Source organism: Pleurodeles waltl, chromosome 8, assembly GCF_031143425.1.
Source record: "Pleurodeles waltl isolate 20211129_DDA chromosome 8, aPleWal1.hap1.20221129, whole genome shotgun sequence".
In the NCBI taxonomy this organism is placed as follows: domain Eukaryota; kingdom Metazoa; phylum Chordata; class Amphibia; order Caudata; family Salamandridae; genus Pleurodeles; species Pleurodeles waltl.
The window spans coordinates 1,384,866,208-1,384,880,884 of NC_090447.1; the positions used below are offsets into that span (position 1 = coordinate 1,384,866,208).

A 14,677-nucleotide genomic window follows, 5' to 3' on the forward strand; every position below is an offset into this window, starting at 1 on the left:
TAAATATAATGCACCCTGCCTTAGGGCTTCAAGGACTGCTGCAGGGGTGACTTACACATATTATATACAGTGACTTTAGCATGGCACACAATGAATGTGCCATGTTGTGATTTCACTCATGGTTTTTACCATGACACACATTCTGAAATGGAAGCCTGCATGCAATTTGTATGAGGGTCCCTTAGGGTGGCATAATACATGCTGCAGCCCTTAGGGACCCTCTTTTTTTATTTTTTTTATTTTTTTTTTAAGGAAAAGAGCACTGGCACTGGGGCCTGATTAGCAGGGACCCAGTGCACATCAGTCGAAAAACATCAGTACCAGTGGCAAAAGGTTGGGGTGACCATGACTAAAGAGGCACTTTCTTACACACAGCATCGCTGTTCCACACTTATCTCAACCACATTTAGTTCATGTAAATCACCACACCCATCTAATGTTCTACTACTAAATTTATGCTCTTGTATAATATTTTTGAAGGAAATAATTTTGTTTCTGTGCAACACTACAAGCCTGTTTTGAAGGTCTGCTTTAGGTTTTGATAGATCTAATGCACGATGCAGATACAGACTATTCCCTTCCATTTGATATGCCCTTGTCTATTACCAACACTCTTTTTATGAGTTGATCTTTGATTAATTTAAATGGATAAAACGTTTGCTTTTCTTTAGAGCATACATCATCATCATCATCGGTGTCCAAAAAGCCTCGTCTTGATCAAATTCCTGCGGCCAATCTTGATGCTGACGATCCTCTCACTGATGTAAGTAGTTTGGGCCCATCCAATGAGCTTGCTAGTTATACTATGTTAATTGGCTTTTGTTCAGTGCTTGTTCACCTTTTGTCATATTGACACTGAATTGAGAAATAGTACTTAATGATTGGAAAACATTTGCCCAGTGAAGAGAAGTCTAGGTGTTTTTGCATTTTGGTTTGCTACCATTCTCTCTGAGCTGGAATTACTGGGACAAAGTCTCCTGCAAAACTGTGCTATGTTGTCCTGTACTGTTTGTCTGGTTAACCTTGTGCCTTTCCACCAGTGAACCCGACAATCGAATAAGTCCTTGGAGGTGAGCATCCTTTTTCATCTTTTTGTTTCTCAAAATAGCTGTGTTCAGATGATGTAGGAGACCCCAAAAGCGTACTGCCTTTCAAAGTAAGGGTAGCTGATTCATCCTCAGACCAGGCCATGCAGTAACTGGTAGTGGCAGTGAATGAATACTCTCGATGCAGAGGCATTATTACATATACCTCTTTGGGGCAGATGTACATTGACTTTCCTTGGGGTCCCTTGCCTTCAGTGTTTGTTTTTGTTTACATGTGCATGTGTTCGATCTAGTATGGGCGAGTGCCACTTGTCTTGCTGCTGTAACCTGAAGACAGATTAAGCACTTGCCTATCACCAAGAGGAACTGGGCTGAGCCTACCAGGAGGAGCTGGCCTGCTTAGATCTGCTAATGGCCAGACAAGAGCCACACTTGGGTCACTAAGTTTCATTGTTGTTCTGGTCAGACCACCTGGGAAGTCTGCACCACCCTTCCGGTATCTTTATGGCACCTACCAGGACCAGTACACAGAACTCCTTATGCCATCTGGTGTGTGGTCCAGTCCTATTGACTGCTAGAAGAGGTCACACTGATTCTGAGGCCATTTTTGCCCCACCTATGTAACTTGTGCGGATCCATGGATGATATATTTTAAGGTTCAGTTTTCATTTGGGACTGGTGATGTCGGTGACTTCCGTGGTTACCCTCTCTAGCGTCAAGTACCATTGGGATGTGTCCCGTTGAAATAATTCAGAGTCACTAGGGTCCTTAACTGTCTGTGGGACTGTAGTGACTTGGACTGTGTTGTCCCTAACTGAACACAAGTGACTGGGGACCACAGGCCACTGGTGACTTCATCTGCAGATTTTCAAGAGCGCTATTGATTTTATTGGGATAGCGTCTTTACGCTTCAAACAATGGGTTTTTGGGCATGGGGAATTTATATCGAATACTATTTTTGTTAAGTACTGGCCATGCCACTGCAAAGGGCCTTAGCCCTATTGACCAATACAAGATTTGGGTACACAGTATCCCCTCCTGTATAGCTTGCACAGACCTGAATCTCTTGCCCTTGTAAAAGAGTTGAGACCCAATAAATTCAAAAATCCCAGTCATTAGAGCACAGCCCCATATGATAACATTGCCCATAAGTCCAACCCTAGACAGCCAAGCATTGCTGACCTTCATTTATTTCTCAGTAAAGCAAATAATGCAGTTTTATCAGTGCCTGCCCTGCATACAATTGGAGGAACTTCATACTTTGTCAAGATTAGACTTGCTAGTTTTCCAGCTACACCCTAGTTGGAAAAGTGTAATAGGTCACCTATGAGCAACAATCTTTGCAGTAGTGACTCCAAATGGTTTCAAACCCAATGATGCACTTAAGCTTTTTTGTTCAATGACGCTTGCTGGTCATCATAAGTGGCTGGTTCTGTTATTCAAATCTTTCATATAACCATGTATCCTAATGCCCTAGTGTATTAACCTTTTGCTACAGAACAGATGGTTTACTCTTCCTTAGCTAGTTATATCCGGTCTGCATAGATTACTCTGAGATGACGATGCCATCTATTGAAATCAGTATGCATATTGTGACATATAATTTGCTTTTCAAGTCTTATAATTATTTCTTGGATTAATCACCATCTGTGTATTCCCATTTATTGTGTTTGTCCTCACCTTCCTGGTCATGCAGACTTCAAACACATGGTTGGCCTATGCACTAGCCAAATAAAGCAGCTTTGAGGAAGACCGCAGTGAGCTCATTGTGTGCCCCACTGGGCCAGACACCAGTTTGCCTCCAACACCAGCAAGACTGATGGAATTACTGTAGGAAGTTGGCTCTGTATGCACTATTTCAAAGTAAGGAATAGTATGCACAGAGTCCAAGGGTTCCCCTTAGAGGTAAGATAGTGGCAAAAAGAGATAATACTAATGCTCTATTTTGTGGTAGTGTGGTCGAGCAGTAGGCTTATCAAAGGAGTAGTGTTAAGCATTTGTTGTACATACACACAGGCAATAAGTGAGGAACACACACTCAGAGACAAATCCAGCCAATAGGTTTTGTTATAGAAAAATATCTTTTCTTAGTTTATTTTAAGAACCACAGGTTCAAATTCTACATGTAATATCTCATTTGAAAGGTATTGCAGGTAAGTACTTTAGGAACTTTGAATCATTACATTAGCATGTATACTTTTTACATAAAACACAATAAGCTGTTTTACAAGTGGACACTTAGTGCAATTTTCACAGTTCCTGGGGGAGGTAAGTTTTTGTTAGTTTTGTCAGGTAAGTAAATCACTTACAAGTCTCAGGTTTGGGTCCAAGGTAGCCCACCGTTGGGGGTTCAGAGCAACCCCAAAGTTACCACACCAGCAGCTCAGGGCCGGTCAGGTGCAGAGGTCAAAGAGGTGCCCAAAACGCATAGGCTGCAATGGAGAGAAGGGGGTGCCCCGGTTCCGGTCTGCCAGCAGGTAAGTACCCGCGTCTTCGGAGGGCAGACCAGGGGGGTTTTGTAGGGCACCGGGGGGGACACAAGTTCACACAAAAAGCACACCCTCCGCGGCACTGGGGCGGCCGGGTGCAGTGTAGAAACAAGCGTCGGGTTTTCAATGTAAATCAATGAGAGATCAAGGGATCTCTTCAGCGTTGCAGGCAGGCAAGGGGGGGGCTCCTCGGGGTAGCCACCACCTGGGCAAGGGAGAGGGCCTCCTGGGGGTCACTCCTGCACAGGAGTTCCGTTCCTTTCGGTGCTGGGGGCTGCGGGTGCAGAGTCTTTTCCAGCCGTCAGGAAATGGAGTTCAGGCAGTCGCGGTCAGGGGGAGCCTCGGGATTCCCTCTGCAGGCGTCGCTGTGGGGGCTCAGGGGGGACAACTTTGGTTACTCACGGTCTCGGAGTCGCCGGAGGGTCCTCCCTGAGGTGTTGGTTCTCCACCAGTCGAGTCGGGGTCGCCGGGTGCAGTGTTGCAAGTCTCACGCTTCTTGCGGGGAGTTGCAGGGGTCTTTAAGTCTGCTCCTTGAAACAAAGTTGCAGTTCTTTTGGAGCAGTGCCGCTGTCCTCGGGAGTTTCTTGTCTTTCCCGAAGTCGGGCAGTCCTCAGAGGATTCAGAGGTCGCTGGTCCCTTGGAAAGCGTCGCTGGAGCAGGGTTCTTTGGAAGGCAGGAGACAGGCCGGTAGGGCTGGGGCCAAAGCAGTTGGTGTCTTCTGTTCTTCCTCTGCAGGGGTTTTTCAGCTCGGCAGTCGTCTTCTTCTTGTAGTTTCAGGAATCTAAATTCTTAGGTTCAGGGGAGCCCTTAAATACTAAATTTAAGGGCGTGTTTAGGACTGGGGGGGTTAGTAGCCAATGGCTACTAGCCCTGAGGGTGGGTACACCCTCTTTGTGCCTCCTCCCAAGGGGAGGGGGTCACATCCCTAATCCTATTGGGGAATCCTCTGCAAGATGGAGGAATTCTAAAAGTTAGTCACTTCAGCTCAGGACACCTTAGGGGCTGTCCTGACTGGCCAGTGACTCCTCCTTGTTATTCTCATTATTTCCTCCGGCCTTGCCGCCAAAAGTGGGGGCCGTGGCCGGAGGGGGCGGGCAACTCCACTAGCTGGAGTGTCCTGCGGTGCTGGCACAAAGGGGTGAGCCTTTGAGGCTCACCGCCAGGTGTGACAGCTCCTGCCTGGGGGAGGTGTTAGCATCTCCACCCAGTGCAGGCTTTGTTACTGGCCTCAGAGTGACAAAGGCACTCTCCCCATGGGGCCAGCAACATGTCTCGGTTGTGGCAGGCTGCTGGAACTAGTCAGCCTACACAGATAGTCGGTTAAGGTTTCAGGGGGCACCTCTAAGGTGCCCTCTGGGGTGTATTTCACAATAAAATGTACACTGGCATCAGTGTGCATTTATTGTGCTGAGAAGTTTGATACCAAACTTCCCAGTTTTCAGTGTAGCCATTATGGTGCTGTGGAGTCCGTGTTTGACAGACTCCCAGACCATATACTCTTATGGCTACCCTGCACTTACAATGTCTAAGGTTTGGCTTAGACACTGTAGGGGCACAGTACTCATGTACTGGTGCCCTCACCTATGGTATAGTGCACCCTGCCTTAGGGCTGTAAGGCCTACTAGAGGGGTGACTTATCTATACTGCATAGGCAGTGTGAGGTTGGCATGGCACCCTGAGGGGAGTGCCATGTCGACTTACTCGTTTTGTTCTCACCAGCACACACAAGCTGGCAAGCAGTGTGTCTGTGCTGAGTGAGGGGTCCCCAGGGTGGCATAAGATATGCTGCAGCCCTTAGAGACCTTCCCTGGCATCAGGGCCCTTGGTACCAGGGGTACCAGTTACAAGGGACTTACCTGGATGCCTGGGTGTGCCAATTGTGGAATCAAAAGTACAGGTTAGGGAAAGAACACTGGTGCTGGGGCCTGGTTAGCAGGCCTCAGCACACTTTCAATTCAAAACATAGCATCAGCAAAGGCAAAAAGTCAGGGGGTAACCATGCCAAGGAGGCATTTCCTTACACAACCCCCCCCCCCCCCCCCCCCCCCCCCCAAACAAAAGAGGATGAGACTAACCTTTCCCAAGAGAGTCTTCATTTTCTAAGTGGAAGAACCTGGAAAGGCCATCTGCATTGGCATGGGCAGTCCCAGGTCTGTGTTCCACTATAAAGTCCATTCCCTGTAGGGAGATGGACCACCTCAACAGTTTTGGATTTTCACCTTTCATTTGCATCAGCCATCTGAGAGGTCTGTGGTCAGTCTGAACTAGGAAGTGAGTACCAAAGAGGTATGGTCTCAGCTTCTTCAGGGACCAAACCACAGCAAAGGCCTCCCTCTCAATGGCACTCCAACGCTGCTCCCTGGGGAGTAACCTCCTGCTAATGAAAGCAACAGGTTGGTCAAGGCCATCCTCATTTGTTTGGGACAAAACTGCCCCTATCCCATGTTCAGAGGCATCGGTTTGCACAATGAACTGCTTGGAGTAATCTGGAGCTTTTAGAACTGGTGCTGTGCACATAGCTTGTCATTCTACAGTCCAGTTTACTTTCTTGGGCATTTTCTTGGAGGTGAGTTCTGTGAGGGCTGTCACAATGGATCCATATCCCTTCACAAACCTCCTATAGTACCCAGTCAAGCCAAGGAATGCCCTGACTTGGGTCTGGGTTTTTGGAGCTGCCCAGTCCAGAATAGTCTGGATCTTAGGCTGGAGTGGCTGAACTTGGCCTCCACCTTCAAGGTGTCCCAAGTAAACCACAGTTCCCTGCCCTATCTGGCATTTGGATGCCTTGATAGGTCTGCAGATTGCAGAGCCTTCAAAACCTTCTTCAGGTGGACCAGGTGATCCTGCCAGTTGGAGCTAAAGACAGCAATATCATCAAGATAAGCTGCACTAAAGGACTCCAACCCAGCAAGGATTTGATTCACCAACCTTTGGAAGGTGGCAGGGGCATTCTTTAAACCAAAGGGCATAACAGTAAACTGATAATGCCCATCAGGTGTGGAGAATGCTGTTTTCTCTTTTGCTCCAGGTGCCATTTTGATTTGCCAGTACCCTGCTGTCAAGTCAAAGGTACTTAAGAATTTGGCAGCACCTAATTTGTCAATCAGCTCGTCAGCTCTAGGAATGGGATGGGCATCTGTCTTGGTGACAGAATTAAGGCCTCTGTAGTCCACACAAAACCTCATCTCTCTCTTTCCTTCTTTGGTGTGAGGTTTGGGGACTAAGACCACTGGGCTAGCCCAGGGGCTGTCAGAGTACTCAATTACTCCCAATTCCAGCATCTTGTGGACTTCCACCTTGATGCTTTCCTTAACTTGATCAGACTGTCTGAAGATTTTGTTTTTGACAGGCATGCTGTCTCCTGTGTCCACATCATGGGTACACAGGTGTGTCTGACCAGGGGTTAGGGAAAAGAGCTCAGCAAACTGTTGTAGGACCTTCCTACAGTCAGCTTGCTGTTGGCCAGAGAGGGTGTCTGAATAGATCACTCCATCCACTGAGCCATCTTTAGGGTCTGGTGAGAGGAGATCAAGGAGAGGCTCACTCTCAGCTTCCTGGTCCTCATCTGTTACCATCAACAGATTCACATCAGCCCTGTCATGGAAGAGTTTTAGGCGGTTTACATGGATCACCCTCTTGGGGCTCCTGCTTGTGCCTAGGTCCACCAGGTAGGTGACCTGACTCTTCTTTTCCAGGATTGGGTAAGGGCCACTCCATTTGTCCTGAAGTGCCCTGGGAGCCACAGGCTCCAAAACCCATACTTTCTGCCCTGGTTGAAATTCAACCAGTGCAGCCTTTTGGTCATATCAACACTTCTGGAGCTGTTGGCTGGCCTCAAGGTTTTTGCTTGCCTTTTCCATGTACTCTGCCATCCTTGAGCGAAGGCCAAGTACATAGTCCACTATATCTTGTTTAGGCTCATGAAGAGGTCTCTCCCAGCCTTCTTTCACAAGAGCTAGTGGTCCCCTTACAGGGTGGCCAAACAGAAGTTCAAAGGGTGAGAACCCTACTCCCTTCTGAGGCACCTCTCTGTAAGCGAAAAGCAGACATGGCAGGAGGACATCCCATCTCCTTTTGAGTTTTTCTGGGAGCCCCATGATCATGCCCTTTAATGTCTTGTTGAATCTCTCAACAAGGCCATTAGTTTGTGGATGATATGGTGTAGTGAATTTATAAGTCACTCCACATTCATTCCACATGTGTTTTAGGTATGCTGACATGAAGTTGGTACCTCTGTCAGACACCACCTCCTTAGGGAAGCCCACTCTGGTAAAGATACCAATGAGGGCCTTGGCTACTGCAGGGGCAGTAGTCGACCTAAGGGGAATAGCTTCAGGATACCTAGTAGCATGATCCACTACTACTAGGATATACATATTTCCTGAGGCTGTGGGAGGTTCCAGTGGACCCACTCTTTCAAAGGGGACCCCCACCACTGGAAGTGGAATGAGGGGGGCCTTTGGATGTCCACCTGTCTTACCACTGGCTTGACAGGTGGGACAGGAGGTGCAAAACTCCTTAACCTTCTGGAACATGTTGGGCCAGTAGAAGTGGTTGACTAACCTCTCCCACGTCTTGGTTTGTCCCAAATGCCCAGCAAGGGGAATATCATGGGCTAAGGTCAGAATAAACTCTCTGAACCCCTGAGGCACTACCACTCTCCTAGTGGCACCAGGTTTGGGATCTCTTGCCTCAGTGTACAGGAGTCCATCTTCCCAATAGACCCTATGTGTTCCATTTTTCTTGCCTTTGGACTCTTCAGCAGCTTGCTGCCTAAGGCCTTCAAGAGAGGGACAGGTTTCTTGTCCCTTACACAACTCCTCCCTTGAGGGTCCCTCTGGGCCCAAGAGCTCAACCTGGTAAGGTTCCAGCTCCATAGGCTCAGTTCCCTCAGAGGGCAGAACTTCTTCCTGAGAAGAGAGGTTCTCTTTTTCTTGTTGTGTTGCAGCTGGTTTCCCAGCTGACTTTCCTTTTCTCTTGGTAGGCTGGGCCTTTCTTCCAGACTCCAGCTTTACTTTTTCACCCTGTGCCTTGCACTGTGCCCTTGTCTTGACACACACCAGTTCAGGGATACCCAGCATGGCTGCATGGGTTTTCAGTTCTACCTCAGCCCATGCTGAGGACTCCAGGTCATTTCCAAGCAAACAGTCTACTGGGATATTTGAGGAGACCACCACCTGTTTCAGGCCATTGACCCCTCCCCACTCTAAAGTTACCATAGCCATGGGATGTACTTTAGTCTGATTGTCAGCGTTGGTGACTGGATAAGTTTGTCCAGCCAGGTATTGGCCAGGGGAAACCAGTTTCTCTGTCACCATAGTGACACTGGCACCTGTATCCCTCAGGCCCTCTACACTTGTCCCATTAATTAAGAGCTGCTGCCTGTATTTTTGCATGTTAGGGGGCCAGGCAGCCAGTGTGGCTAAATCCACCCCACCCTCAGACTAATGTAGCTTCAGGGTGACACCTGATTTGCTCTAGGCACACTGTTGATCCCACTTGGAGACTGGCCATTCCAGTTTTAGCTGGAGTGGAGTTAGAAGTGGTATCTTTTTTTGGGACAGGCCTTGTCTCCAGTTTGGTGTCCAGACTGACTACAGCTACGACACCAGGCCTTTTTGGGATCAAAGTTTTTACCCTTGTACCCAGAATTGTTTTGTGAAGAGGCTCTGGGCCCACCCTCCTGTGCAGGTTTTTGGGGGCCTGTAGAAGACTCTTTACTATTTTTGTTTTTGGATGTCTCAACACCTTTCCCCTGGGGAGGTTTTGTGACCCCTTTCTTTTGGTCACCCCCTGTGGAAGTTTTTGACACCCTAGTCTTGACCCAATGGTCCGCCTTCTTTCCCAATTCTTGGGGAGAAATTGGTCCTAGGTCTACCAGATGCTGATGCAGTTTATCATTGAAACAATTACTTAATAGGTGTTCTTTCACAAATAAATTGTACAGCCCATCATAATTACTTACACCACTGCCTTGAATCCAACCATCTAGTGTTTTTACTGAGTAGTCTACAAAGTCAACCCAGGTCTGGCTCGAGGATTTTTGAGCCCCCCTGAATCTAATCCTATACTCCTCAGTGGAGTTTCCAAAGCCCTCAATCAGGGTACCCTTCATGAGGTCATAAGATTCTGCATCTTTTCCAGAGAGTGTGAGGAGTCTATCCCTACACTTTCCTGTGAACATTTCCCAAAGGAGAGCACCCCAGTGAGATTTGTTCACTTTTCTGGTTACACAAGCCCTCTCAAAAGCTGTGAACCATTTGGTGATGTCATCACCATCTTCATATTTAGTTACAATCCCTTTAGGGATTTTCAACATGTCAGGAGACTCTCTGACCCTATTTATGTTGCTGCCACCATTGATGGGTCCTAGGCCCATCTCTTGTCTTTCCCTTTCTATGGCTAGGATCTGTCTTTCCAAAGCCAATCTTTTGGCCATCCTGGCTAACTGGATGTCCTCTTCACTGGAGTTATCCTCAGTGATTTCAGAGAGGTTGGTCCCTCCTGTGAGGGAACCAGCATCTCTGACTATGATTTGTGGAGTCAGGGCTTGAGAGGCCCTGTCTTCCCTAGATAGGACTGGTAGGGGGGAATCACCCTCCAAGTCACTATCATCATCCTCTGAGTTGCCATCCTCAGAGGGGTTGGCCTTTTCAAACTCTGCCAACAGCTCCTGGAGCTGTAGTTTGGAAGGTCTGGGACCCATTGCTATTTTCTTTATTTTACAGAGTGACCTTAGCTCCCTCATCTTAAGATGGAGGTAAGGTGTGGTGTCGAGTTCCACCACATTCATCTCTGCACTAGACATTATGCTTCTAAAAGTTGGAATACTTTTTAAGAATCTAAAAACTAGTTCTAGAATCTAATTCAAACTTTTACCAAACTTTTAAACTCTAAAAGGAAATGCTAACAGGGACTAACACAAGGCCCTAGCAGGACTTTTAAGAATTTAGAAAAATTTCAAATTGCAAAAAATCAAGTTCTAATGACAATTTTTGGAATTTGTCGTGTGATCAGGTATTGGCTGAGTAGTCCAGCAAATGCAAAGTCTTGTACCCCACCGCTGATCCACCAATGTAGGAAGTTGGCTCTGTATGCACTATTTCAAAGTAAGGAATAGTATGCACAGAGTCCAAGGGTTCCCCTTAGAGGTAAGATAGTGGCAAAAAGAGATAATACTAATGCTCTATTTTGTGGTAGTGTGGTCGAGCAGTAGGCTTATCAAAGGAGTAGTGTTAAGCATTTGTTGTACATACACACAGGCAATAAATGAGGAACACACACTCAGAGACAAATCCAGCCAATAGGTTTTGTTATAGAAAAATATCTTTTCTTAGTTTATTTTAAGAACCACAGGTTCAAATTCTACATGTAATATCTCATTTGAAAGGTATTGCAGGTAAGTACTTTAGGAACTTTGAATCATTACATTAGCATGTATACTTTTTACATAAAACACAATAAGCTGTTTTAAAAGTGGACACTTAGTGCAATTTTCACAGTTCCTGGGGGAGGTAAGTTTTTGTTAGTTTTGTCAGGTAAGTAAATCACTTACAAGTCTCAGGTTTGGGTCCAAGGTAGCCCACCGTTGGGGGTTCAGAGCAACCCCAAAGTTACCACACCAGCAGCTCAGGGCCGGTCAGGTGCAGAGGTCAAAGAGGTGCCCAAAACGCATAGGCTGCAATGGAGAGAAGGGGGTGCCCCGGTTCCGGTCTGCCAGCAGGTAAGTACCCGCGTCTTCGGAGGGCAGACCAGGGGGGTTTTGTAGGGCACCGGGGGGGACACAAGTTCACACAAAAAGCACACCCTCAGCGGCACTGGGGCGGCCGGGTGCAGTGTAGAAACAAGCGTCGGGTTTTCAATGTAAATCAATGAGAGGTCAAGGGATCTCTTCAGCGTTGCAGGCAGGCAAGGGGGGGGGGGGCTCCTCGGGGTAGCCACCACCTGGGCAAGGGAGAGGGCCTCCTGGGGGTCACTCCTGCACAGGAGTTCCGTTCCTTTCGGTGCTGGGGGCTGCGGGTGCAGAGTCTTTTCCAGCCGTTGGGAAATGGAGTTCAGGCAGTCACGGTCAGGGGGAGCCTCGGGATTCCCTCTGCAGGCGTCGCTGTGGGGGCTGAGGGGGGACAACTTTGGTTACTCACGGTCTCGGAGTCGCCGGAGGGTCCTCCCTGAGGTGTTGGTTCTCCACCAGTCGGGGTCGCCGGGTGCAGTGTTGCAAGTCTCACGCTTCTTGCGGGGAGTTGCAGGGGTCTTTAAGTCTGCTCCTTGAAACAAAGTTGCAGTTCTTTTGGAGCAGTGCCGCTGTCCTCGGGAGTTTCTTGTCTTTCTCGAAGTCGGGCAGTCCTCAGAGGATTCGGAGGTCGCTGGTCCCTTGGAAAGCGTCGCTGGAGCAGGGTTCTTTGGAAGGCAGGAGACAGGCCGGTAGGGCTGGGGCCAAAGCAGTTGGTGTCTTCTGTTCTTCCTCTGCAGGGGTTTTTCAGCTCGGCAGTCGTCGTCTTCTTGTAGTTTCAGGAATCTAAATTCTTAGGTTCAGGGGAGCCCTTAAATACTAAATTTAAGGGCGTGTTTAGATCTGGGGGGTTAGTAGCCAATGGCTACTAGCCCTGAGGGTGGGTACACCCTCTTTGTGCCTCCTCCCAAGGGGAGGGGGTCACATCCCTAATCCTATTGGGGAATCCTCCATCTGCAAGATGGAGGATTTCTAAAAGTTAGAGTCACTTCAGCTCAGGACACCTTAGGGGCTGTCCTGACTGGCCAGTGACTCCTCCTTGTTATTCTCATTATTTCCTCCGTCCTTGCCGCCAAAAGTGGGGGCCGTGGCCGGAGGGGGCGGGCAACTCCACTAGCTGGAGTGTCCTGCGGTGCTGGCACAAAGGGGTGAGCCTTTGAGGCTCACCGCCAGGTGTGACAGCTCCTGCCTGGGGGAGGTGTTAGCATCTCCACCCAGTGCAGGCTTTGTTACTGGCCTCAGAGTGACAAAGGCACTCTCCCCATGGGGCCAGCAACATGTCTCGGTTGTGGCAGGCTGCTGGAACTAGTCAGCCTACACAGATAGTCGGTTAAGGTTTCAGGGGGCACCTCTAAGGTGCCCTCTGGGGTGTATTTCACAATAAAATGTACACTGGCATCAGTGTGCATTTATTGTGCTGAGAAGTTTGATACCAAACTTCCCAGTTTTCAGTGTAGCCATTATGGTGCTGTGGAGTCCGTGTTTGACAGACTCCCAGACCATATACTCTTATGGCTACCCTGCACTTACAATGTCTAAGGTTTGGCTTAGACACTGTAGGGGCACAGTACTCATGTACTGGTGCCCTCACCTATGGTATAGTGCACCCTGCCTTAGGGCTGTAAGGCCTACTAGAGGGGTGACTTATCTACACTGCATAGGCAGTGTGAGGTTGGCATGGCACCCTGAGGGGAGTGCCATGTCGACTTACTCGTTTTGTTCTCACCAGCACACACAAGCTGGCAAGCAGTGTGTCTGTGCTGAGTGAGGGGTCCCCAGGGTGGCATAAGATATGCTGCAGCCCTTAGAGACCTTCCCTGGCATCAGGGCCCTTGGTACCAGGGGTACCAGTTACAAGGGACTTACCTGGATGCCAGGGTGTGCCAATTGTGGAATCAAAAGTACAGGTTAGGGAAAGAACACTGGTGCTGGGGCCTGGTTAGCAGGCCTCAGCACACTTTCAATTCAAAACATAGCATCAGCAAAGGCAAAAAGTCAGGGGGTAACCATGCCAAGGAGGCATTTCCTTACAATTACATAACACAGTCACTAGTTCGTCAAAGTAGTATGATTTCACTGTTTGTGAAGACTATTTAATACCTCTACCAAGAGTTCTGTCTTCTTGAATCTGTGACTGGAAACTCTGAACATTAATACCTTTTATTGTCAGCGAGCTTGGATACCGACTCAATACTTTGAAGGCTTTCAGTTTTGTATTAATTGATTAGCCAGTTACTCACTATTACTGTTCAGATTAAGTTAGTGATAGCAAACAGTACATTTTCCATTTTCTCCCCTAAAAAAAAAAACCTTACAGCTCAAACAACTAAGATTCATCCAAATAAAATTTATAGTGAGTAAAGTTCTGGTGAACCCTATACTCATTCACTAGTTTCCAGGTAGGATCTCTGTTAACCACAGACTAGGGACTAGTTAAAGACCAAACTACTGGTACCTATGCTTTTAACGACTGTGGGGTAAATAGTGAGCCAACTCCCACTATTGAGTGCCAAGGGTGCCTTTTTCTTTAGGAAAAGGTGTATGACAATCCTGGTTTTTGGGAAGATTGTTAGGCGAGGCGATCCACACGAATGGACTCGTCTACTGCAGTCACTTGTACTAATTCCAATTGGGAACTGCTCAGGTTAGGCTTAGGCTTCAACTGATTGTATTTTCAGAACCCCGAGGGCTTGAAGGATAGTTGGGTTTGTTCTTGTGTTAGGGTGATGTCCAACAGCTAGTGGTCTTTTGGTCTGAAGGGGTGGGAGGGAATTCAGCCACATAATGGGACAGTATTCGTTCTTGATGTATGAAGTCAAAGGAGCAGCTCTTCGACCCAGATGATGATTTTTGCAACCTCCTGAGCAGCTGGTCTGTGGTGACTTCCTGGGCAGACTGCATGTTGTGAAGAAGCGTTACCAAAGCACTAAGAAAAGTTCCACTTTTGTTAATTAAAAAAAAGTGATGCGTCTTCAGTAAGAATAAGCCACATTTTTAGGAATATTCTTGACTTTTTATTCTTCTTTTAGTCTTCTTAAAGCGATGCAATATATCCTCCAAAGACAGCTGACATGTATTTGCCCATTATGATGTTTTCATGGCTATCTGTTCAAGGCATACTGTGCAAAACCAATAAAGAATATCTATATGCTGTCCTGAGAAGCTCTTAATGCAACACTCGTATGTCAGTTTATTAAGGAAGATCTTGATCAAAATTCTGCTGCAATGGTGGAGCTCCTTGATGTATCCTTGGCTTTTGACATGGTATCCCAAGAGATTATCCTGCGTAGGCTCTGGAAAATGTGGATCCAAGGCCTTATCTTCTTTCAGATCTTTTTGAAGGACAGGGCACAGTCTGTTTTGTTTTCCTCCTGTTCCTCCTCCTTCTCAAAACCTCTGGATTGTGGAAAACC

The 14,677-nt window shown here is 47.6% G+C and overlaps 1 protein-coding gene across 3 annotated transcripts in view; it reads left to right on the forward strand.

Moving 5' to 3' along the window:
* CWC15 (CWC15 spliceosome associated protein homolog) overlaps positions 1-14,677 on the forward strand; it is a 163,598-nt gene that overhangs the window by 80,554 nt on the left and 68,367 nt on the right. For all 3 annotated transcript variants that reach the window (XM_069202413.1, XM_069202412.1, XM_069202414.1), the window contains one exon: positions 672-763. In XM_069202413.1, the coding sequence (XP_069058514.1) occupies positions 672-763 (92 nt within the window). The remainder of the gene's footprint in view (positions 1-671; positions 764-14,677) is intronic.